General features: G+C 37.8%; 1 protein-coding gene across 18 annotated transcripts in view; it reads right to left on the bottom strand.

Moving 5' to 3' along the window:
• TTN (titin) overlaps positions 1–24,341 on the bottom strand; it is a 461,697-nt gene that overhangs the window by 289,139 nt on the left and 148,217 nt on the right. For all 18 annotated transcript variants that reach the window (XM_033947057.1, XM_033947058.1, XM_033947060.1 and 15 more), the window contains 16 exons: positions 23,574–23,861; positions 20,222–20,512; positions 17,060–17,347; positions 13,903–14,190; positions 13,465–13,743; positions 13,085–13,363; positions 12,711–12,989; positions 12,269–12,556; positions 11,827–12,114; positions 8,975–9,256; positions 5,026–5,304; positions 3,464–3,742; positions 2,259–2,537; positions 910–1,197; positions 449–727; positions 80–358 (listed from right to left, as the gene is read on the bottom strand). In XM_033947057.1, coding sequence (XP_033802948.1) covers positions 80–358; positions 449–727; positions 910–1,197; positions 2,259–2,537; positions 3,464–3,742; positions 5,026–5,304; positions 8,975–9,256; positions 11,827–12,114; positions 12,269–12,556; positions 12,711–12,989; positions 13,085–13,363; positions 13,465–13,743; positions 13,903–14,190; positions 17,060–17,347; positions 20,222–20,512; positions 23,574–23,861 — 4,533 coding nt within the window. The remainder of the gene's footprint in view (positions 1–79; positions 359–448; positions 728–909; positions 1,198–2,258; positions 2,538–3,463; positions 3,743–5,025; positions 5,305–8,974; positions 9,257–11,826; positions 12,115–12,268; positions 12,557–12,710; positions 12,990–13,084; positions 13,364–13,464; positions 13,744–13,902; positions 14,191–17,059; positions 17,348–20,221; positions 20,513–23,573; positions 23,862–24,341) is intronic.

The raw sequence follows: 24,341 nt of genomic DNA, 5'->3' as shown, positions 1-24,341 counted from the left end.
TGATTACAATGAGTAAGATGAAACATTATAGTTCTTATTCTGCTAAGAGGAATGAATAAGGATTAAGAGGATGACAAACCTTGAATTGATACAAGAGCTTCACAAATATCCTGTCCAACCTCATTCTGAACTTGACAAGTGTATTTTCCTTCATCATCTTTTGTATTACTGAAGATTTCCAGAATGCAAGATTTTTCTGTGGTGGTTATGCTGCATTTTTCTGACTGAGCGATTTCTATGCCATTCTTCAGCCATGTTACTGAAATCGGTGGGGTACCAACATATGTGCATTCCAGAACTATGGACTTTCCAACCTCAACACTATGATCATTCAATTTCTTCACAAATGTTGCTGGCTCTAAGTAAAGATAGAAGATGGGTTATTTATTAAAATAATCAAAAATCTAGGACATTTACAGTCAGAAGGTAAATTGCTATGTGGACCAACCTTTTACAAAAAGATGTGTTGTACAGGAATCTTTGCCTGCTTCATTAGTTACTTGGCAAGAATATTCCCCACCCTGGAAAGCCTCTACATTATAAAGCTCCAATACTGCAAGATTGTTTTTCAGTGTGATATCACAGCTTAATCCAGGTAGTAGTACATTGCTCTCCTTAAACCAGGTAGCTTTGAATGGAGGGGTCCCTCTTATGACACTTGTAAAGGTTACATTGGTGCCAGGTAAAACTTCTAAAGGATCAGGAGTCTTCTCAAAAGAGGGAGGCTCTGAATACAGAAAAGAAAGATCAAGAGGATTAATCCGTTATATTCTGCTGCTTAATTCTCATGATTTTTATAAAATTTACACACAACCACTACACTGTATATGCAAGATATAACTCTAAAAACAAAAGTTAATCAGATCTTGGTACCCTACTTTGAGTATTTTTAGAGGTTTTTCTACAAACCTTTTACAGATAAGGCTGCGCTGCATTCATCAGATCCAGCTACATTAGTAGCTTCACATGTGTAATTTCCACTGTCTGATCCTACAAGTGAGTTTATTTTCAAAGAACAAGTATTGTCTGAAACAGTAGTCTGATATTTTTCTCCACTGATAATTTTCTCTCGATTATGATACCAGGTGATAGAAATCGGTGGTGATCCTGAAACTCTGCACTCCATTGAAATTGAAGAATGTAATATACCATTCACATCCTTTAGTTTTCTTGGGAAAGATGGAGGAATAATTCGATCTAAATCACAAAAGAAAGAAAACTAATGAAATTATTTTAAAAGTAAAGAATTTACCATTTTTAAAGTATCTACATCTTTTACAAATCTAACAGAAGACATATTTGTGCCATTTACCAACTAATTAAGAATTTAACGCTACAATAATATTATATATACAGTGGTATCTCGGTTTGCGAGTAACCCGGTTTGCGAGTATTTTGCAAGACGAGTAAAACACTCAGCAAACTTTTGACTCACAAACCGAGCACTGCCCCGATCAACGAGCACTTACAGTCCAGGAAGCACCGCTTCGGGGGATTCCTCTTCTGTCTTCCGGACAGCCTTCTACATCGGGTGCCTTCCGCAGGTTGGAGGACCTCTGTCTGGGCCTGCGCAGCCGGGTGCTGTCCCGCCTGCTCGTTGCGTGTGACACGCACAGCGTCAATCATTGTTGTTGTGCATGTCGTGCGCAGCGTGTGGGTGGGGTGGCGCTTGGCTGCGTGGGCTCGGGTGGGGGCTCTCCAGCATGCGAGGGGCATCCGACGTGGAGGGCTGGCCAGCGGATGGAGGAGGCATCCCTCTGAAGGCACTGCGAGGTTCTCCGGTGGCTGGCATCCCCCCCAAAGCGATACTGTGGGGTTCTCCGGCAGCTGGCATCCCCCCCGAAGCGGCACTGTGGGGTTCTCCGGCAGATGGCATCCCCCCCAAAGTGGCACTATGGGGTTCTCCGGCGGCTGGCATCCCCCCTGAAGCAGCACTGTGGGGTTCTCCGGCAGCTGGCATCCCCCCCCCCGAAGCGGCACTGTGGGGTTCTTCTTCAGATGACCGATGGAGGAGACGGCGCTGCAGCACCCGGCACCCGACAGGTATAGACCCCGGGTTCTAGAATGAATCATCTGAGTTTCTATTATCCCTAATGGGGAACTTTGTTTTGGTAAATGAGCATTTTGGATTATGAGCATGCTCCTGGAACAAATTATGCTCGTAATCCAAAGTACCACTGTATTGCTATTTCATGAGGTTCACAAAATAAATATTATAATATTTCTAGAATAAGGTAAAGGGAAGTTAATCAACTGACCTGAAACATCAACAGAGACTGTGCAGCTGCTTTTACCAACAGTGTTGCTCACTTCAAATGTGTATTCCCCTCCGTCTCCCTTGTCACAAGCGAATATTTTTAGTGAAGCTATTTTGTTTAAGAAGCTAATTTTGTATTTTTGGTCAGTTTTCAGTTGTCTTCCATCCTTGAACCATTTAGTAGAAAGTTCTGGGGACCCTGCTATTGTACACTCCAAGGTGCAGGTTTCTCCAGCAGTAATTCTGGTTGGTTCTGCTCCCTCCACAATTATTGCAGGCTCTGAAATTAAATCCAAAGTATAATTATATTTCAAAACAGAACTAAAATATCAAATATCAAAAATAGCAAGCTACTGGGGAACCTTTATTTGAAATCTTTTAAGCAAGAGAGATATACAATGATGGAGGAAGCAGTAGACTGAGAACCAGCACAGCTGGGTTTCACGTTATTCTCATTGACACATATTATGAATTTGGACGAGTCACTTATATTTCCATCTCCTCAGGAACAAAATTTAAGATTAGATTTACTAAGGTATATTATCATGTTAATGCATGGTAATGCCATTAACATGTGCTATTAGGAAAAAGGCCTCACTGCGTAAATTGGGACCTAAGGTAAAGTAATGCATGTTAGTTTATAGTAACGTATTGGTATCTTCAGTAAATCTAATTCTTAAAATGAAGTCCTCTTAGGCATGAAATATCTGTTTCAACTTTGGTTAACTGCCTTGAACTTAATCTTGGAAAGACAAGTATTCAAATCCATGGAGAGAAGGAGTGGCCTAGTAGTTAGAACTGCTGTTTTAACACCTGAGCCCCTCCTTGTGACCCTGGATGAATAACTTAAACCTCTGCTGCCTCAGGTATTGTAGTTAGATTGTGAGCTCACCAGGACAGATAGGGAAAAGTACCTAGAGCAAGTGAATGTAAACTGTTTCAGATAGAAGCGTTATATAAAAGAATCATACAAATACAAATCCACTATCAGAATGCTATATGAAATATTTGACCATCTTCGGGAAAACATGACAAAAGTTACAGATCCAAAATGCTGAGAATGGCTGATTATTACATGATGAGACCAATATATCAAAACTGAGTTTATCAAAATATCAAAACTGAGCTTAGTTTGTTGGGAAGTCTACAATTTTCTAACCTCCTGTAGTATAGCTAATTGTTTCCTCTAATAGAATTCAAACCTACCTAAAACCGACAAGGTAGCAAAGCATTCCTGTACTCCTGAGTCATTCTTGATATGACAGGTATATTTTCCTGCATTTTCTGGTTCAGTTTTTATAAACTGCAGTGTTGCAATCTTTCCTACATATGACATCCTTATATTTTCACTTTCTGTGACGATCTCTGTGTCTTTCAACCACAGAACAGAAATCGGTTGGGCGCCTTCAATAATTGCTTGCAACTCAGCAGGTTCTCCAACAAGAGCTGAGAGATCACTTATCTTCTTCACAAATCTTGGTGGCTCTGAAGAAGAAAAATGAAGTCAGAGAGAATGTGTTAGGGATATACTTTTCTTGGCGCTCATTCGTTTTGTTAGTGTTCCTTAAAACATTTTGGCCCATAGTTACTATGGTGTAGTAAAATTCTCTATTTTGCTGCATGAAAATTTAGTTTGGGATTCACTAACCTGCAGTACTGAAGTAAAGATACTTTTGCTCTGCTGGAACCAGGAATATCATATGTTCCTGGTAGGAGCAATCCAAAGATAGCAGGCTCCACGCTAAGCCACTGCCTTGCTGGGTAGTACTTTAAAAAATATTCCTCCATCCTACTGATAATCTTTACAAAGCCCACCTACACCAAATCCATTTAAAAAAATATCTCTGCTGGTAAAAGGGGTGTCAGGGGGATTGGGGGATCTTTGTAAAGATGATTGGAGGATGGGGTTCTTTCAGAAAGGGACTGCCCATACTTTTGTCAAGCACCGGACCTTTTGAGCTGCTTTCTAGGAGCATCAGGCTGCACATTAGCAGGAAGGAAACATGACAACGCCTCTTGAGGTAGCATTATGTTTTATGAATTATGCAGCCACTGGAACAAGCTCTGCTGGTGCTGTTGTTGCTTGAGTACCCGCAATATTGAGCAAACTCCTTGACTGTGTCCAGGAAGGTATAATTTCTGTTGGGTTTAGTACCCCAAATCATTTTGTAAAAGTGGTTCCCACAGTATGTATGCGACTTGTGAGATTTCACATGAGCAGCATTGTTTTACATAAAAGACATACAAACCATCCTATTTTAATGGAATTCTTTTTCTTTTTCTATTTTAGTTTTATTGTAAACTGCTTTGAGCTATTCATCAAAAAAGATGGCATTAATGCACATAAACCAAACACACCCATGCCCCACCTCTTCCACACAAACACTTTTTATGCATTTCCATGTTTGGCATTTCATTTTTTTTAAAAAGCCTAATATTATCCTATCAAATTGTGTGTTAAGGGCAAATAAAGTACTTTTTTGTTAAATTAATAAACACTATTTGGCAAATAACACAAGTTGTTCTGACTGCTTAGGAACTCTGTCCTTTTGTGCACAAAATTGATGTAATGCATATTAATTTGATTTGCACAATTAAGAACTTCTCATGGGTGCCAAAAACTTTATATCAAGCCAAAAAGTCCAAAATTTGAGACACAGGCCAAAGAAACTGAAAACAACCCATTTTTGCCCTTTACACATGCTTATAAAATAAGCAAAATGGGAATAAAACAGTACTAGGAAGAGCAGAACATATACTATACTTACCTTTTAACTTAAGAGATCCAATGCAGACATCACTTCCAACCTCATTCTCCACCCTACATTGATATTCACCAATATCTGAAGTATTGACATTGAGAATGTGAATACTGGTAAGGAGGTTTTCAGAAATAATCTTGTATTTTATGCCACTTCTAAGTTCTTTCCTATCTTTTTGCCATGAAACTTGAAATGGAGGCGTGCCGAGAAGCTCACATTCAAAGCTAATATTGGTACCTTTCAAAGCCTCTGTTGGCTCTGGTTTTCTGATGAAAACTGGAGGGTCTATAAAATAAGACATTTACATTAATTTAACAAATATCAATAAAAATTAAAGGAAAGACTAGTATGATGCTAACATTTTATAAGTCAAAACATGTGTACCGATAAGTTTCAAAGGGAAACTGTATAGTTCATTGAATTGTTACATGGATAATTCATCTTTTGACTGTAGGTTGTCAATTCAAACCCAGTACAGGTTAGTGATGGTCTAAACTCTAGAATCACTTGCATCTACATAAAAGTGTTTTAGAAGATTCTACAAAATTAACAATCCAGTTTCCAGTGGCTACTTGTGCAAAATTATGATAAAATACAGAATCATCATCATCAGTTCTAATTGTTATCCATTGTTCTTCATATTCTGAGAAGTTCATCATATTTTTGACTGGGGTATTGAATTAGGCTGAGATTCTGATGTCCACAACTTCCTTGGAATTTTCCCCTTCCCCTCACCACATTTCTTGCCTTCTTGTTACATTTAGCAAGGGGCCATTTATTAGGGCTCTTTTATTCAAACCAAAAATCCCTCTATCCAGTCATATGAAGGGAAATTCTATAAAGTACTGTGTGTGCTGACAGGTCAATTACATGTGTAAGTCATTCACATAATGGCATATACAGTACACATGTATGTATGCATCATATATGCCAAAATTCTGCCTATAATTCTGCTATTTTGTAAATATACATGTATTTTACATAGCACATATTTTACTGATAGATATATACAAAGTGGCATTTGGAGAGGGGTGGGGTTTGAAAGAAATTGCTGAAAAGTAAGGAAAAATAAGTTAGCATTTATAAACTACAAGAAATGCAGAAAGAAGGGACTACAATGCAGCAAATGGAAGTAAAATAGCAAAGTGGGGTGACAATTTTTTAAAAGGTATTTTAATGACCAGAGGAAGTGCCAAAATTGCATTGGTAGATTAAGGGGTGACGAGCAAGAAAATATAAATCCTGACAAAGCTAAAGAAGAAATGTTTAATAAACATTTCTGTTCTCTGTGTTCACTAAGGGCTGGGATTAGCTTGACAGAAAACAAGCACAAATAGGAATGGAAATGAGATTTTCAGAAGCCTTGGGGATGAATGGGATATATCTGAGGGTACTGAAGAAATTTTAGAATGTTCTGGTGGTTCCACTGTTTTCAATGCTTATTTAGAGTTGGGAGAAGTCCTAGGGGACTGGAAACAGGTGGCTGAGTTTCCTCTCTAAAAAAGCAGAAGGAGGAGGTGGAAAGTACAGGTTCATTGATCTGACCACAGTGTTGAATAAATTAATGGAAATGCTGCAAAACAAAGGACAGTACTGTTTCTAGAATCCAAGGCAGCATGGGGGAAATTCTAAAACCGTCACCCATGCTTAGGTGCCAGAAGGCGTCTTACTAGCACCTAAGTAGGTGTGGCCAACTCCAGAAGTGGCATTAGGTGGCCTAAAATGCCTATGTTGATGCGATTCATGCAAAGATAAGCACTGGAAATGTAGGCCCAGAAAACCTGGCCTACATTTTCAGTACCTCTCTTTCCCATGGGAACGATTCTGAAACAGGTACAATGCGTGATTGACACGCGATCAGTGGCCACGTTTAAGGTGGCTGCCAATATCAGCACCAGTTACAGAATTTCCTTGACTCAGTGACCAGAGAGTTGGGAGCATGGTAGATATGGTGTACCTATATTTCAATCCAATAAATCAGATGAATGGGATACTACCAAAAAACAGTCTCTATTATCTTTTATACTCAATGATTTTGTTGTGACCAAACAGATAGAAAAGGCAACTAAAAAGCCAGAAGGATGCTTGGGTACATAGGGAAAGAAATGGCCAGAAGGAAAAAGAAGTTGGCTGTATGCATCTGGTAGTTTTATAGAAATAATTAATAGTAGTAATATTAGTAGTATAAATTTTAGGTGAGATTTCATTTGAAGTATTGAGTATAGTTCTGGAGACTACACCTTTAAAAAGATATAAATAGGATGCAGTTGGTACAGAAGATGTCCACTAAAAAAGTCAATGGTCTTCATCATAGAGCATAGAGGGACAGACTTGAACATTTCAATATGTATACTTTGGAAGGAAGTGGGGACAGAAAATATATAGAGACATTTAAATACCTGCATGGTATAAATGCATTGGAGGCAAACCTATTAAATTGAAAAAGAAGATCTGTAATGAGGGATTATAGGATTAAGGTGAAAGGGGATAGACTCAGGAGTAATGAAAGGAAATATTTCCTTATGAAAGGGTGGTGAAGGTGTGCAATAGCCTTCCAGTAGAGGTTTAGAGACAAGAAATGTATCTAAGTTCAAGAAAGCATGGGACAAGGATAGAAAGGGATCATAGAGATTATTAGTTGGTATGAATGGGTAGACTAGAAAGGTTATAGTCTTTATTTACCATCAAGTTCTATATTTTTCTATTTCAATGCTGCCTGTGTAGCATTCCCACACCCAACTTAGTTCACCATATTTATAGGTAATTTCCCTCTATATATTATTCAAATATATGCATAGCAGCCTAGTTTAGAACACCTGATAGTCTAAATAAATAAAGGACAACTAGGGTTAGTGCAAGGGTATTAGGGACACTTTCACCATTATGCCTCCCTCTCCAAATTAACTTTCAGGGACCTAATCTGCACCTCCTCCCCCAAGGCATCATGCTTTTAAATATTATACCTTCTCCTGTTTTCTGTATATGGTGCTTTGAGTTGCGCATGTAAATTTGGGAATGCCAAGGGAAAGTCATAGGAAGATCAGGGGCATTCCTCAAATTTATGCACATGGTTCTAGAATAAGGGAGATCCGAAATTAATTTAGGTGCAAGGATTTACACCATGTTTCAGCTGATATAGATGGTCACAGCTAAATGTAGTTGTGGTGGGTCCAGGATGTAAGTGTTATTCTGTAAACTGAGCGCCATTTATAAAATAGCACTATACAGTGCTGATTTTTAGGCACCATATATAGAATTTAATAGTTTATGTGTGCACATGTGTCTCTGTGTGTACTGTATGCACATATGCACACAAATAATGAGGGCCATTTCCAATGGTTTAATACACAGGTTAATGGGCTACTTGGAAATTGTCCACCCTTCCTGCAGAAAAAATTAGCATTGATTATGTGTTGCTAACAAATCTACCCCCTCCTTTACAAAGCTGCACTAGCATTTTTAGTGCCAGCCATGGCGGTAAGAACTCAGACGCTCATAGGATTTCTATGAGTGTCGGAGTTCTTACCGCTGTGGCCAGTACTAAAAATGTTAGCGTGGCTTTGTAAAAGAGGGACCTATTGTTTTATTTTGACTGTAACTGTTCTTTGCTGCTCACCAGGAATTGCTGCTTTAGGCAACTACCTTATTTTGCCCAAAGTTTGGGCTGGCCCTGAAGACTGTCCCCCTCTTCTATTAAACTGTGCTAGCAGTTTTTAGCGCAGAAAGCCACACTGAATGGCCCGCGCTGCTCCCGACGCTCATAGGAACTCTGTGAGCATCGGAAGCAGTGCAGGCCATTCAGCGTGGCTCTCTGTGCTAAAAACAGCTAGCGCAGTTTCATAAAAGGAGGCCTGTGTGTCATTCCTTTTTAAAGTATGAAAAGAAGCTTATGGTGGCAAATATTTGCAATATAGTAGAAAAGTAAGAAAAAGAAATGACATGAATTAGTTCTGACCTTTTACTTTTAAGGCGATGCTAGAGTTTGCACTGCCAACACTGTTATGCGCCTCACAGGTGTAATCACCACTGTCTTCAATGGTAGCATCAGTAATTTCAAGCACTGCCACCAAATCAACAAATGACATTCGGTACTTTTTGCTGGCTCGAATTTCACTCTCATTCTTATACCATACAACTCTGATTTCTGGGGATCCACTTATTTTGCACTGGAACTCAGTTTTGCCACCCTGTTTCACAACTCTGGAAGCTTCTAACTTCTTCACAAACTTTGGAGGCTCTATAAAACACAAAAAAATCCCCATGCAATGAAACTGGATAATAACATTGAAAATACCGTATATTTAGTAGAAAATGAAATTTTGGAAGTGCTTCAGACAGGCATAAAACCTAAAATTTAATGTATTACCCACTTCTCAAGAAAGCAAGACTTAGGACAACAACAACAAAAAAGAATTAATTGATAATTTTAGGTGTTTCTTAGGAAGAGTTTCTTTTCAAACCAGTTATGAATATTTATGGCTCTGGTTTTCAAATAATTTTTCCACAGAAACAGACTACAGATTTTTAAAAATATTGTACATTGAAAACTGAAGGAGAGTGTGTCAGTAGTGACAGCACAGTTTGCGATGATATAATTCATTACAAACATAAGGGAACAACGCATGGCAAGCTAAGAGGTTTAAAGAGTTCTGTTCAATATCAGTTATCCTTTCCAAAAGAGTTATGCACTGGGCACAGAATGGGAGAAAGAATAATTAAGAAAAATGGGGGGACCCAATGATCCACAGTGAAAACAATCCACGATGAAAACAAAAACTGTGGATACAGATGTTATGGAGATAATTTATTAAACACTGACATATAAAACCATGAAAATTCAATTAAAAAAGTACAGTGATAAAAAATACTGTGATAAAAATCCAACCGGACCCTACACGGTCTGTGTTTCGGCGAACACGCCTTCCTCAGGGGTCCAATGGTTTGCAAACTCACATATAAAGAATTGGACTGAAAACAGTCTATTGCCTTTAAACATGTGAGCAAAGAACACCGCAGACAAGCTGAAGTAGCAAAAAAAATGTCAGTGTTTAATAAATTATCTCCAGAACATCTGTATCCACAGTTTTTATCGGTGGATTGTTTTTACTGTGGATCACTGGGTCTCCTTAGCATTTTTTTTCTACTTCAGCTTGTCTGTGATGTTCTTTGCTCACATGTTTAAAGACAATAGACTGTTTTCAGTCCAATTCTTTATATGTGAGGTTGCAAACCATTGGACCCCTGAGGAAGGCGTGTTCGCTGAAACATGGACCATGTAGGTTCTGGTTGGATTTTTATCACAGTATTTTTTATCATTGTACTTTTTAAATTGAATTTTCATGGTTTTTTATGTCAGTATTTAATAAATTATCTCCAGAACATCTGTATCCACAGAAAGAATAATTAAAAATAGGATATCTCAAGATTTTTTTTTTTTAAATTAATGCAAATGACAATTACAAAATGCCTAGATGAACAATTTGTCACACCTCATTTTTCTTCTTAGTATAACCCTATTCTATCAAGGGATCATTTTGACAAGGTCAAGATACTGTTGATTATGCAAAATGGTTCTGGCTATGTGACAGGATGGCATTCAGCTGCCCAAAATCATGGTACCCTAAGCACTTGATGTAAAAGGGAAATCTAATCCCCAAAGGGTGCAGTCATGTGATATTATCAATATTATATACAAAAATACATACTTAAGATCTTATGCTAGGTTTTACTGAACCATGGAAGAGCTTCTTACCGCGGGCCAGTGAGGTAAATTGTCCAATACTCATAGGAATTGAATTAACATCGGAGCATTTACCTTGCCGGCCCATGGTAAGAAGTTCTTCCATGGCTTAGTAAAAGGAGCCCTAAATTATCTGCTGTCATTTAAATTCAGAGGATCTACAACTCTTCAGACCCGACAAAAGGCCAGAAGGAATCATATTCTCCTTTTCACCCTTTATCTTCTTTGTTAGTGGATAACAGATATAAAAAAAGAAACTTGAAGATTCTATCGCAGGGATGCATATGTTCAATCCATGACAGCCTCCAACAGGTCATATTTGCAGGCTATCCCTGCCCAATGACCTTAACTTGCAAAGGTTTTCCCCTGTTTTAAGTCTATGAAGAAACTTAGAAATTTATTTTCCAAATATCCAAGCAAAATCAATTAAGGTAACATAAATTTACCAATTTGTCTATACATATATTAAGGTTTACCATGCATAAAGGTCACACGGGGGAGAGGTTCTTACTTATTATATTGTGTGGTTGAAATATCCACACCATCTTATATCTATCAATATAATGCCTAGATTTATTAAAAATATATGGGTAAAATTCAGTCTTCATTGGTAAACAGCTCATAAGCTGTTCCCAGTCATTGGATGAACCAACCCTAGATATTTAATCCTGGAGCATGTGTGGCTGCTAACTGATTAAGTGCTGGCTCTGCCCAAGCTGCGCCCCTGGACCACCCTTAACCTAGCCAGTTGGGGAATGGACAGAGGGGATTAATCACACAGGAGTCTCTCTTGCCCAGTTAAACCCTTTTTAATATCGACCCCATATGAATTATTGTTTATTCAACTTTTATATAAAATACATACAGTACCTGCATAGAATATTTAAACTGCTTTTAGTCATATCACAGAAAAGCAGTATATCAAATCCATGACCCTTTCCCCCTCTTACTACTTTGAAAATGGATAGATGAAAAGCTTCTAAGATAAATTTGTTTGATCACATATTAAATACATCTAAATTAAGAAATCTTTTTATTGAAGATAAATATTATTTTGACTTTAATACCTTGGGCTCCAAGTTTTGCCGTGGTGGAGTCTTTTCCAATTTCATTGCTGGCATAACAGGAATAATGACCAGAATCTGCTTTGCCCACTTTAAGAATTCTCAGGTGAGCTCTCCTTTCTGTGAAGGTGATTTTATAGTTTCCTCCAGATCGGATTTCTTTATTATCTTTTGCCCAGGTAATTGCAATTGGTTCTGTTCCAGTTACATGGCACTCAAAATCAGCAGACTCTCCCAAAGAAGCATCAATAGATACAGGTTTTATGTCAAAGAAAGGAGCTGTCTTAGGTTCTAGAAATGAAAAGGAAGACCATTAAATAGATATCTTCTCATCTTTTTAAGACATGATATATTAGAAATGGTTAGGAAAGATGCCATTTTTTTAGGGTTTTCACACTTTAAAGAAAGATTCCACTCCACAAAAAAAGTCCAGCAAACAACAAACCTGTGAATGAGAGCTTAGCAGTAGAAGAAGCAGATCCAATAGGATTGGAGGCTGTGCAAGAGTACTCCCCAGCATGGGTCATCTGAGTTTGCAAAATTTGAAGAGTTGCAACATTATCTACGAATGATGTTTGTATATTTTTCTCAGCTCTTAGAAGCACACCATCTTTATGCCACAAGGCTTCAATAGGTTGAGAACCATTTATGCGGCAATCAAAGGTGACAGGTAATCCAACAGTCTCCTGAATGTCTCTCAGTTTTCTTGCAAATGAAGGAGGTACTTTACGCACTGCAAGAATATAAGTTTGAAACAGTTTATCAAAATGTAACTACATTGTCCAGATTATTTTTTTTAACTCATAAGAAAAGATTTTTTAAAGTTGGGAAAAGAGAAAGATAATTATTTTGATAAGTATCTTGATTGCATTAAAGAAAAATTTTACCTTGAACTGTGAACAGAGTCTTTGATGAAGCAGATCCCAAACTGTTTTCAGCTTTGCAGATATATTCTCCGCTGTCATCTTTACCCACAGAAGTGAAAACTAGTGTAGCTACGTTGTTTTGAAAGTATATTTTATAAGCAGGCGTTGCTCTTAGTTTGGTACCTTCTTTGTACCAAGACACTTTAATCTCTGGTGTTCCACCAACTTGGCATTGTAAAGATGCAGAATCACCAACAGTTACTTCCACAGGTTCCATGTGTGTTACAAAGTAAGGTGGTTCTAAAGCATAAATGATAAAAAAAATTAGTAATAACGATCAGCTCTTAAAATGACTTGTTAAAAAAATTGACTAAATATAAAATAAAATAGCAAACCTAATATTGATACAAGAGCATGGCAAGCATCTCCACCAGCTTCATTTTCAATCTGGCACGTGTACTCTCCTTGATCATCATTTGTACTACTAAAAACTTCCAATCTGCAAGATTTTTCTGTAGTAGTTAATCTACATTTTTCTGACTGTGTAATTTCAATTCCATTTTTCTTCCATGAAACAAAAATTGAAGGACTACCAGTATATGTGCATTCCAGTGCAATGGACTTTCCTTTCTCTACACTGCAAGTGTTAAGTTTCTTCACAAACTTTGCAGGTTCTGTTGAAAAATACGAGAGGAAAAGAAAATACATTCTATTTTATATATGCTCCAAAGACATTGATAGTTATACTTAAACTACATTAAAATATTAGACCAACCTTGAACAAAAAGGCGTGTTGTGCAAGAATTTTTGCCAGCATCATTGGTTACCAGGCATGTGTACTCTCCACTATGAGCTGAACCTACATTGTACAGCTCCAGTATGGCAACGGACTCTTTCAGTGTAATGCTACAAGTGCTTCCTGGTAATAGTTCACTGCTTCCTTTAAACCATTTAACCTTGAATGGAGGGGTTCCTCTTATGACACTTGTAAAGGTTACATTTATGCCAGGTAAAACTTGTAAAGGATCTGGTGTCTTCACAAAAGAGGGAGGTTCTGTGTGCACACAAAGATAGAATTAAGTAGAATGGGTGAAATATAAATGTTTTGCCATTTTCCAATTAAGATTGACTAAAGATGGAAACAGAGAGAACAAAGACTGAAGAAAAGTTGTAATGTTGACATATTAGTTGTGCTTCTCCTACATTCACTGACCTTGTACACTCAATAATGCACTGCAGTCATCAGATCCACCTTCGTTAGTAGCTTCGCATATGTAAGTTCCACTGTCTGAAGCTACAAGTGAATTTACTTTCAGAGAGCAAGTATTGTCTGTAAGAGTGGCCTGATATTTTTCTCCACTAATAATTTTGTTGCCATCATGATACCAGGAAACAGAAATAGGTGGTGATCCTGAAACTTTGCAATCCAGAACAATGGAAGAACCTAATATACTCTTCAAGTCCTTCAGTTTTTTCGTGAAAGATGGAGGAATAATGTGTTCTAAAGGGTAAAAAGAAAAAAGAAAAGAACCCATTAAATTATTTCTGGGGAAATTTTTCCATCTTCTTCCACCTCCATCTTATAAATCATGTCCTATACTTCCAACAGAAGATCTGAGTGTGCTATTTATAATTTAACCCACAACAACACCTCCATCTGAGGCTGCAATATGTTCCATAAGTCTCTGTACCATCCAAATCATAATTGTAAATAATATAGTACTGCTAAAGTTGACCAACCAATCCAAAATTTACATAGTACTGATTTATATTATTTAGTTTGAAAATTTAAGGGGCTTTTTTTTTTTTTTTTTTTTACTATAGATTGTTAAGCCCTAACGCTGCTGAACATGGGAAAAACAGGGCTGTGGTATTTTTCCTACTTGTGCAAATTAAGCATGTGCTATGTATTTTAAATATTTTATAAAGGGGGCTTGTTATGGCTGGAGAATGAGCATTCTTAAATAAGAGGTGATAAGTGCCCTTATGTTATTTTTTTTTTTGCAAGTACCACATGCTAATGAAGAAGGATTACCTTCGAAAGCTCATCATAAAATGCATTGAGTTAGTCCAATAAAAAAAGGTATTACCCTATTTCCTTTGTTTTATTTCTATATATTACCTTGTTAAAATAGAAAGAGAAGTTTGCCATTTTTCACTTTTGTGCAAATGTGAGAATTTATGATCTCAGATGTGTAAATTTAAGGAATAATCCCTGGATTCTATAAAGAGCACCCAAATTTGGATACGATCCTGAGATCGTATGCAAATATGTATGCCTTCTCTAAAAATAATTAATACATGACACAATGAAATATTCACAGTGTATGCCCCTCAGTTGTGGAACTCTATGCCCTCTTTTCTCAGAAGCATGCCATCTCTAGACAAATTCAAGAGTTCCCTAAAAACTTTCTTATATAAAGATGCATTCGAAGAGTAAAACTCTGTGCGACTCTTTTTTCTTTATCTTATGCTTTCTTAAAGGATAAATGCCTTAAGTTCAGAAATAAAAAGGCTATGCTTATTTTCCCTTATTCCGTTTTGTACTTTCCCTTACATGTCGACTTTCCTATAAACAATGTAGTTCTTTCCCTTTTTTCCTTCTGTATCAAGTTATTCTATGTCTAAGTTGGTTTAATTTTTAAGCTGTAAAATAATGATTTTGTTTTTAATATGTACATCGCCTAGAAGTTTTATAGGTGATACTATCAAATTTTAAATAAACCTAAAACCTGATTTAAAAAATAGATAATGAGCCATTAACAGTCAATAATTGCTTGTTAGCAATCAACTATTGAAATTAATTGGCACTAATTTGGATTTGTGTGTGGATCTGGCTATGTACGATTCTATAAAGATATGTGCCCAAATTCTCTTATGTATAAGACAAAAGAGGTTGTGGCCATGGAAGAGGCATGGTATTCAATCCATGTTCAACTTGCATGGCAGGATTTACACCAAGTTTCACTTGGTGAAATTTCTCGCAACTAAAGTTGGGTGCAGGAATCCCAGAGTGTCCTTTATAGAATGGCATGGATTTTTCCTGGTGCCTAATTTCAGCACCATTTACTGAATCTAGTCCTAAATCTGCAATTCCAATTACTATCCTCCCCTCTTCCCTCCCCCCTCCCCCAATATTCAGACCACAGGAAATTGCTGGTGATCTCCCGCGGACTACAGTGATACCAGAAATTCAATGCAGGCATTGGCAATGCCTGCAACTGGCATTGAATTTCAGATCTATTTTTGGGTGGCTGCGACACAGTCAGCTATGCCAATATTCAGCAGTTAGCTGGCTAAGTATTAACAGCCACAGATAAACCTTCCTTTTTGGTGGCTTTATTTGGTTGCTATACTTAACTGGCTAGCCACTGAAATTTGGTGATGAATAGCTATGTTGCATGACATAGCCGGTCATTGGCCAATCTGGAGACTGGGATATTCAGAGTGAGATAGCCGGCTATACCCTGCTGAATATCACCGGATAACCAGCTATGTGCTATTTAGCTGGCTGGGAGCCATTCCCAGACTGCTAGTGCTGAATATTGGCTCCTATGTATTTACATGCCTCTAACTCCTTGATTCCATAAAGTCTGCCTAAAATTAGGCATTGATATCAGCGCCTAATTTAATGAGCAATAGGCTTAATCAGTGCCTATATTGGCACTCAACTCACAATCAGCTTTAATTGGACTGAATGGAAAGTTAGGTGCCTGACAAAAAAACTCAATTCTTGCTCGAAGCACCTACACTAAAAGTGGGCATGGTTAGGGGCGGATCATGGGTATATTTTTGAGTTAGATGCCTCTTTGTGAATCAGGTGCTGTTAGGTTCTGATATCGGCACCTAACTTTAGGCATAGAAAATCCTGGTATAAATTGGGAATGCCTAAATGTTAGGATGCTGAGTGTCACCTAAGCACACTAAGGATGACTCTAAGCATGATTCTATAATGGACACCTAAGTTTTATAGAATCGGTGCCTATTTTAGCACCTAACTTTAGGTGGACTTTATAGAATTAGCGCCTAATTGTATACTTTTCCAAAGAATTCTTTGCATCTTGTTTGGGCCTATTTATAATCATAAAATGCATACTTGTAAAAAATAATAATTTAAAAATAATAAAGACCCTTAACTGGTCACATAAAAAAGCTTAAATCTGTCAATTATTCAACTTCCTTTTCTGAAAGCAGAATCTAAGAACAAGTCATGAATACGAGTATGTAATGTTTTCACATTCTTTGACTTAAGACAGATTTTATAGATCAGTATTGCAATAATCTAATTATGGATATAAATTCAACAAGAGATTATCTAGCTGAGTATTTTCAGTTTGAAAGAAACCAACTGCTTTCCCTTAATACTCTACCTTGAATAGTCACTTTAGATTTGCAAGATTCACTTCCCACTGCATTAGTAGCTTTGCACACATATTCGCCTGCATCAGTTTTACCAGCTGATTTTAGTACTAAGTTGGCTGTTCCTTTAAAAAAGGTCATGCTGCATTTATCAGAAGATTTTATTTCTCTGCCAGCCTTGAGCCACTGAATTTTGATTGGCTGAGACCCTTGGACGTGGCAGCTGAGCTGCAGGTTGTCTCCTTCGGCAATAGTCGCTGGTGAAAGAGCTACATCAAAGACTGGAGGCAACTGTGGTTCTGCAATTAAGCATCATTTTCATTAGCAAATAAAACATTCAGAAGTGTTCAAGAGAATAATAATAAAGATATAAAAAGAAAGCACTTCAAATAAAGGAAAGATATAAAAAAAGGATAAATATGATAGAATGAAGATAAAAATGTCAGCTTTCTAGACAGTGTTTGATTCCAGTTCTGGAAAAGTGTTAGTTAAAAAATATAAGACAGAATACAATAGATAATTATTAAATGAATCTACTCCAAAGAATATTAAATATAATTATAATATAAGCTTAAGGGCCATCCAAACTGTGGTAAGGGTTTATGCTTATTGCATGTTAAATGCAAAAATTAGTGCATGGTAAGTGCAAAGCCTATGTGCTAAATGTTGGGGGTATTCCAAAAAGTTCTCCATACAGTTACCATACAGAAAAAGGTCTTTATTTTCTGGTAAACCGATTAACAATTAGCATCCTATCTAGGATGTGGTAAGTACTTCTATGCTAATTGCACAGGTGACAGTGTATGATAAAGTCATGTATGCTAACTGTAATATACTAAATATTCCATGCCCATAAACCACCCTTTTCCTGCCTAATAACACAGTATGTGTTTAATTGTGCTGTCCTATCAATGCTGTAATGGTTACTGTGCTCATGTGCTAATAGTAAGTACATGCTAATTCATGCTCTAACTGCTTAGCACTCTTTGGTAAACACCCTCCTTTGTTTAGTGCTGGCACAATTGGTCTTTGTCACAGCTCTGCAGGATGAAGAATTTGTCCACCATACTCCAAAATGATAGGAAATACTGTTCCATAAGGACTGCTTTGTAGAGCATACAGCAAACTTTGCAAGAATTTCTTTTTATCAAAATTGAGGATCTTTTTAAAATTTGTGCTGCCAAGTTTGCCCCAACTTTTCTGCACTGGAAAGCAAAAAGAACTTATCCAGTGCAATTTTTTTTGTCTCATGAAATCTTGAAGCAATACAATTTAAATATTAAAATTAAGATATACCAATAATATGGTCAGCTAGGAGGCAAATATCAGTGTTAACAGTGCTGGCTTTTAATTGTGTTCTTTAATAGCTCTCCAACTGTAATTCCAGTGCGAACAAGCAGCAAATTTGCCTTGCTGTAAATAATACTTCCAAGCCAACTTTCAATCAGCAAGGTAACTTCAGTTGTCCAGTCATGCTGACTGGAAAAAAGGTCTACAAAAGTGTATGGTGGGGGGGGAGGGGGATAATAACACTTACATACAAAAGTGCATAGAATTGTGCAAGGCCACTTTTCACACTTAAAAAGTAAATGAAGGGTAATTCTATAACAGGTTACCTTGTACATAAGAACATAAGAACTGCCATCTCCGGATCAGACCATCGGTCCATCAAGTCCGGTGATCCGTACACGCAGAGGCCCAGCACCTGGCGTAATTCTAGTCACCCATATCCCTCTATGCCTCTCATAAAGAGATGTGCATCTAGTTTGCTTTTAAATCAGGGAATGGTAGATTCCACAATAACCTGCTCTGGGAGAGCATTCCAGGTGTCTACCACTCGTTGAGTGAAGCAGAACTTCCTGATATTTGTCCTGGACTTGTCCCCCCTTAGCTTCAGTCCATGTCCTCTTGTCCGTGTCACATTGGACATTGTAAATAATTTTTTTTCCTGCTCCATTTTGTCGATTCCTTTCAGTATTTTGAAAGTCTCGATCATATCCCCTCGCAGTCTCCTCTTCTCAAGGGAGTACAATCCCAGTCTCTTCAGTCATTCCTCATATTCCAAGTTCTCCATACCTTTTATTAGCTTGTTGCTCATCTCGGCACCCTCTCCAGCAGCTTTAAATCCTTCTTTAGGTTGGGAGACCAATGTTGGACACAGTATTCCAAGTGTGGTCTGACCATTGCTCTATAAAGCAGCATTATAACTTTCTCCTTGTAGGAGTCTATAAAGCGGCATTATAACTTTCTCCTTGTAGGAATCTATTATATAAAATAAAGCATGTACCTTCTTTCTTTTATAGAACACTACCCTAACCAGGTAGATGTGTGCCTAATAGTTAGGCATGGACACTTATGCCAGCCATAGAACTGATGTTAGTGACAGCACCTATGTGTGGCAGATACCCATGTGACTTACAGTATGCATAAGTGGGTGCCTGACCAATGTCCTGCCCATACTCCACCTCTGCGTTATGCCCCCTTGCAAATACACACTATGTAAGTTAAATAGATATTTACTTACATAGTGTGCAAATACACACTATGTAAGTAAAATAGTGCTTAAGCAGCATGCTGGCATAAACACACGTAACTGCACATCTACATATGTATATCCTAGTATTTAAAACATTTGAAACTCAATAAGTTGTGTATAAAGTTTGTGAGATTTATGACTGGGTTTCTTGTCATAGAGTAGTATAATAGTGCTATGCGTGCAAAATGATGCACCACTGTGCTATTAAGATTATTTGCACAGAAGCCCTAGAAATAAAATTGTATATGCCATTCTATATAACTGTATGTTTCACCAAGGAATGTTAAAAGTGGAGCCAAGCTCCAAATCCTCCATCTGTTACTCATTGGTCTAGTAGGGAGCAGGAGCAAGTCCCAGTGATGCCGTTATTTAGTGACCTAATGTTAAGGGACAGCCATCATAATTTTCTAGAATCACTTCTCTAGCAAGCCAGTACTTATATGAAAATGTCAGCAACATCTCTAGCAATGTTATCATCTTTCCATGCATAATGCATTTTACAAAGTTTAATGCAATAGATGCATACTCAGTGTTGATCTTTAGTAAAATGCATGCCATGTAATCACTGTTTTTCCACTGCTAAAAGGGTAAGATCTACAAGGAAATAAAAGAAGATGCAGGAAAATGAGAAACTAACCTTTTATAACAACTGAAGAGGTACACAGAACACTGCCAGCTTCATTTGTCACTTTGCAGGTATATAAGCCAGCATCAGATGCCCTGGCGTCTTTAATATACAGTAGCACAGCATTGTTTTTGAATGATATTTCAGTATTGGGAGTTTGATGAACTTCCTGATTATTTAGGTACCAAGAAACAATTAATGGCTGAGAGCCTGAAACACGACCCTGAAGTTGTAGAGATTTGCCTTGGATCTCTTCTACAGCTTCAGACAGTTTTTTAGTGAAAGTTGGTGGCACTTTTTCTTCTGTAACAGAGGAATGCATTTCTCAAGATATGGACAGTTTATTTAAGGTAAATTGATGCATACTTCTGATATAAGTTAACACCTCATGCATTACACAAAACTTGTAATTGTTTTAGGGAATATGTAGAGGGATGCCTAGGCAGGAAAGACACCTAGACACCTATTTCAAAAAACACAATATACAAGTATACATTGATGTACCTTTATAAAATTAGGTAAACTTATGTTCATGCATGCATGAGAAAGAATATGTACATAAGCATGTATTTTATAACGCACATGTCAATCCTATCCCACTGCATTTATTATCTATCCCATTAATACCTATGTATACATTGCATACATGTAGGAAATGTGTTCCTAATTTTATAACGCAAAACAAGGAAAGCAGTCCAACTAATTTGCAGTAAGAAGTCAGGCGATGAAAAACAAAGGAAAAAGCTGCAGAGATGATGTACAAAGTACAGGATCTTTTATTGAAGTGGATACAATGTAGTGATCCTAACGTTGGTTCTCTTGTATGAAGATGCAGGACCTGACACGGTCCGTGTTTCGGCGAAACACTCCTTCTTCAGGGGTCCGTAATGAAAAGAATCTCATAGATAATAATAATAATAATAATTTTATTTTTTATTTACCGCCCTACCACATAGTTCTAGGCAGTTCACATACAGTACTAAAATTATACAATCAGTGAATAAAATACATCATGGGCATCTAACAGGATACACCAAATCAAGAACAAGAAGTGCAGAAATATTCAATTTTGCTGCTACGCAGTGCCAAACTGATGGTGTATCATGTTTTGAAACCCACGGTTCTCCATCTATGAGATTCATTTCATTACGGACCCCTGAAGAAGGAGTGTTTCTCTGAAACACGACCCGAGTCGGGTCCTGCATCTTCATACATGAGAACCAACGTTGAGATCACTACATTGTATCCACTTCAATAAAAGATCCTGTGCTTTGTACATCATCTCTGCAGTTTTTTCCCTTTGTTTTTCATTGCCTAATTTTATTACAAAATTCCTATTTTAAGCCTATTTTGTAAATGCAACATAGGCACTTATGTGCTGCCCTTATGTGCGTTTAAGAAATAGACAGCCAGAACTAGATCTAGTAGTGCATAAATGAAATTTATGGCTGTTCAACAGGTGTACATTTTTTATGTATGTACACACATACCCCCCAGATTCTATATATGGAACTCAAAATTGTATATGTAAATTTGAGCATGTACCCAATTTCTATATACAATCTAATTGAATAACAAAGTAATTAGTGCTGATAACTGGGCACAAATAATTATCAGTGCTAATTGGTAACAATAAAATTTATGCATACATCATAACGTGTGTGTAAATTCTAGTGTGCAGAGCTGAACAAGGGGCATGGCTATGGGAGGGGCATGGGTGGGGCCTGGGCATTAGAAAAATCTGTGTGTACTGTTACAGAATATTCCTGACTTCTGCCAACCTTTTGGTGACATATGAATTTGGCCAAAAAGGGATGATTCTATAAATAGTGCCTAAATCGGTCAGCACATAGAAAAATGGCACCAGCCATGTGTCAATCATACTTAAGTGCCATTTACAGAATTGCGGCTAGCAGCGCCTATGGAAAAACTTAGGCACCTGAAATGTAGGCCAGAGTTTCAAAGGCCTACAGTTCAGGTGCCTAAGTTTTTGGATAATCATACTTAGTGCTGCCTAAGTCACACTTTGCCCATACAAACATCCACTTAGGCATTAGGTGCCGCTAAGCACCATCCAATAGATGCCTATCATTTATAGAATCGGATTGGCGCCTATTGCTCAATTAACTTTTTTTTTCCAAATTATTGAGGCTATTAACAATATTTTTCCAATTAAGTTAGGTGCCTAAGAGGTGTCTAACTTTAGGTGCCCTTTATAGAATCAGCCCCAAAGTTTATAAAATATGTACATGCATCCCAAATCTGCTAGAGCTTTGTCCAAAGTATGCCCTTTGAAATGCCTATGCCCTGATTGCATATAAAGTTGGCACAAAGGGGCTGGTTCTCGAACTGTGCTTTCCAATTTTAGGTGGCAGTAGGTATCCTACCACCATCTGGCAGCCAATCGGGATGCACATTTTTAGAAAAAATGCTGCCAAAGAAGGATGCCTTTGAGGAAGGGATCTGTGGTGCATCTACAGAGATGCGCAGGTATGCTTAAGCATGCCCAAGGTGGGGTGTGGGCGTGGTTTCTCACAGAAGTAGCCTTTGGCAGGCTTAAGCGCCAGTATGCATCTCCACAGACAGAAGACAGATGCCTTAAATGTTGGCCTACATTTAAGGCATCTGTCCACGAGTGCAGACCAGATTCTGAATAGGACATCACTGCGTGACTGACATGCGATCAGCAGCTGCTTCTTAGGCAGCTGCCGATACCAGTGTCCTAAACAGATTCAGGCCCAGATTCTACAAACTGCGCCTAACTTGGCAAATGCCTAGGAAAATATCTAATGTATGTCTTTTAAAGTTAGGCACAGTTTGTAGAATCACATCTAGTAGTGCCTAGAGCTAGGTGCTAGTAGGCGACTTAGGTGCCAGTATATTAGACCAACTCAATCCACTCCCAACCTCCATCGCCTAACCATACCTACTTTTCAGGTAGGCGCTGCTAGGTTTCAGTAGGCGCCTTAGTATAGACCCCTACCAGGAGGTGGTAAGTGCCTACTGAGTTAGGCATCTACTGGCTAATTAATTTTTAACTGTTTTTTAATTGGTTTCTAATGGTGCTTTCAATTATCAGTGTCAATTAACCAATTTAAAAAAAAAGTAAGTTAGGCGCCTACATCAGTAGGCGCATTTATAGAATCAGGGCCAAAGAATCTGATAATCCATGGCAAATCTCGGTGGGGTATATATGTGATATACAAATACCTAAATAAATAAATAAGTAAATAAAATCCCACAGATTAGAATATATTCCTGTATTTTTAAAGACATGCTTAAGCACTGAAGATAGAATATAGCTTTCTATAATCAAAGTAAAATAAAAATTCAATTTCAGTAACATAACTGAACTAATACGTACCTTGAACTCTAAGTTGGGCTGTACAGGAGTCTTTTCCAACCTCATTGCTGGCAGAACATGTGTATTGTCCAGAATCTTTCTTATCTGCTTTTAGAATCGTCAAGTGGGCAGTGTTGTCTACAAATGTGATTCTGTAGTTTCCTCCAGTTCGAATCTCTTTGTTATCTTTTGTCCATGCTACCTTAATTGGTTGTGTTCCAGTTACATGACATTCAAAATCAACTGTTTCACCCACAGGAACATCGGTAGATACAGATTTTATGTCAAAAAATGGAGGAATTTTGCCTTCTAAAATATAAAAGGAACAGAATAACACATACAAATTTCTATATTGCAATATATACAGAGATTTTATGCCAAAAGTCATATATTTGAGCTATAAAAACCCAGAAATCAGTATGGTATGGGGAATGAAGTTTTTCTGGGGGTATAAGATGATCTTTAGTTTGCCAAACAGGCAGATAAAAGTAAAGCAAAACCTAAAACGATGCTTGGATGAAAGGGAGAGGAATGGCTTTGGAAAGATCTCAGCAGTTGGGGTGGGTTATAGGTTGGGAGGCCTGCAGGCAGGAGGGAGTGGGCATCCCTCCTACCAATGTTGGGGGGTCCCCTGCTGCAGCCACTCAGCTGATTGTGGCAGGGGTATTTTCCCACCCTGATCAGCTTATGGTTGCTGCGGCCTGACTTTAGGATCCTGTGGTTGTATAGATAGGGATATGAAATGTAGGCCAGGGTTTTCAGGGCCTACATATCAGTTGAATATCTTGC

The sequence above is a fragment of the Geotrypetes seraphini genome, chromosome 5 (assembly GCF_902459505.1).
Source record: "Geotrypetes seraphini chromosome 5, aGeoSer1.1, whole genome shotgun sequence".
NCBI lineage: Eukaryota > Metazoa > Chordata > Amphibia > Gymnophiona > Dermophiidae > Geotrypetes > Geotrypetes seraphini.
This window is presented reverse-complemented; position numbering and strand designations above follow the sequence as displayed.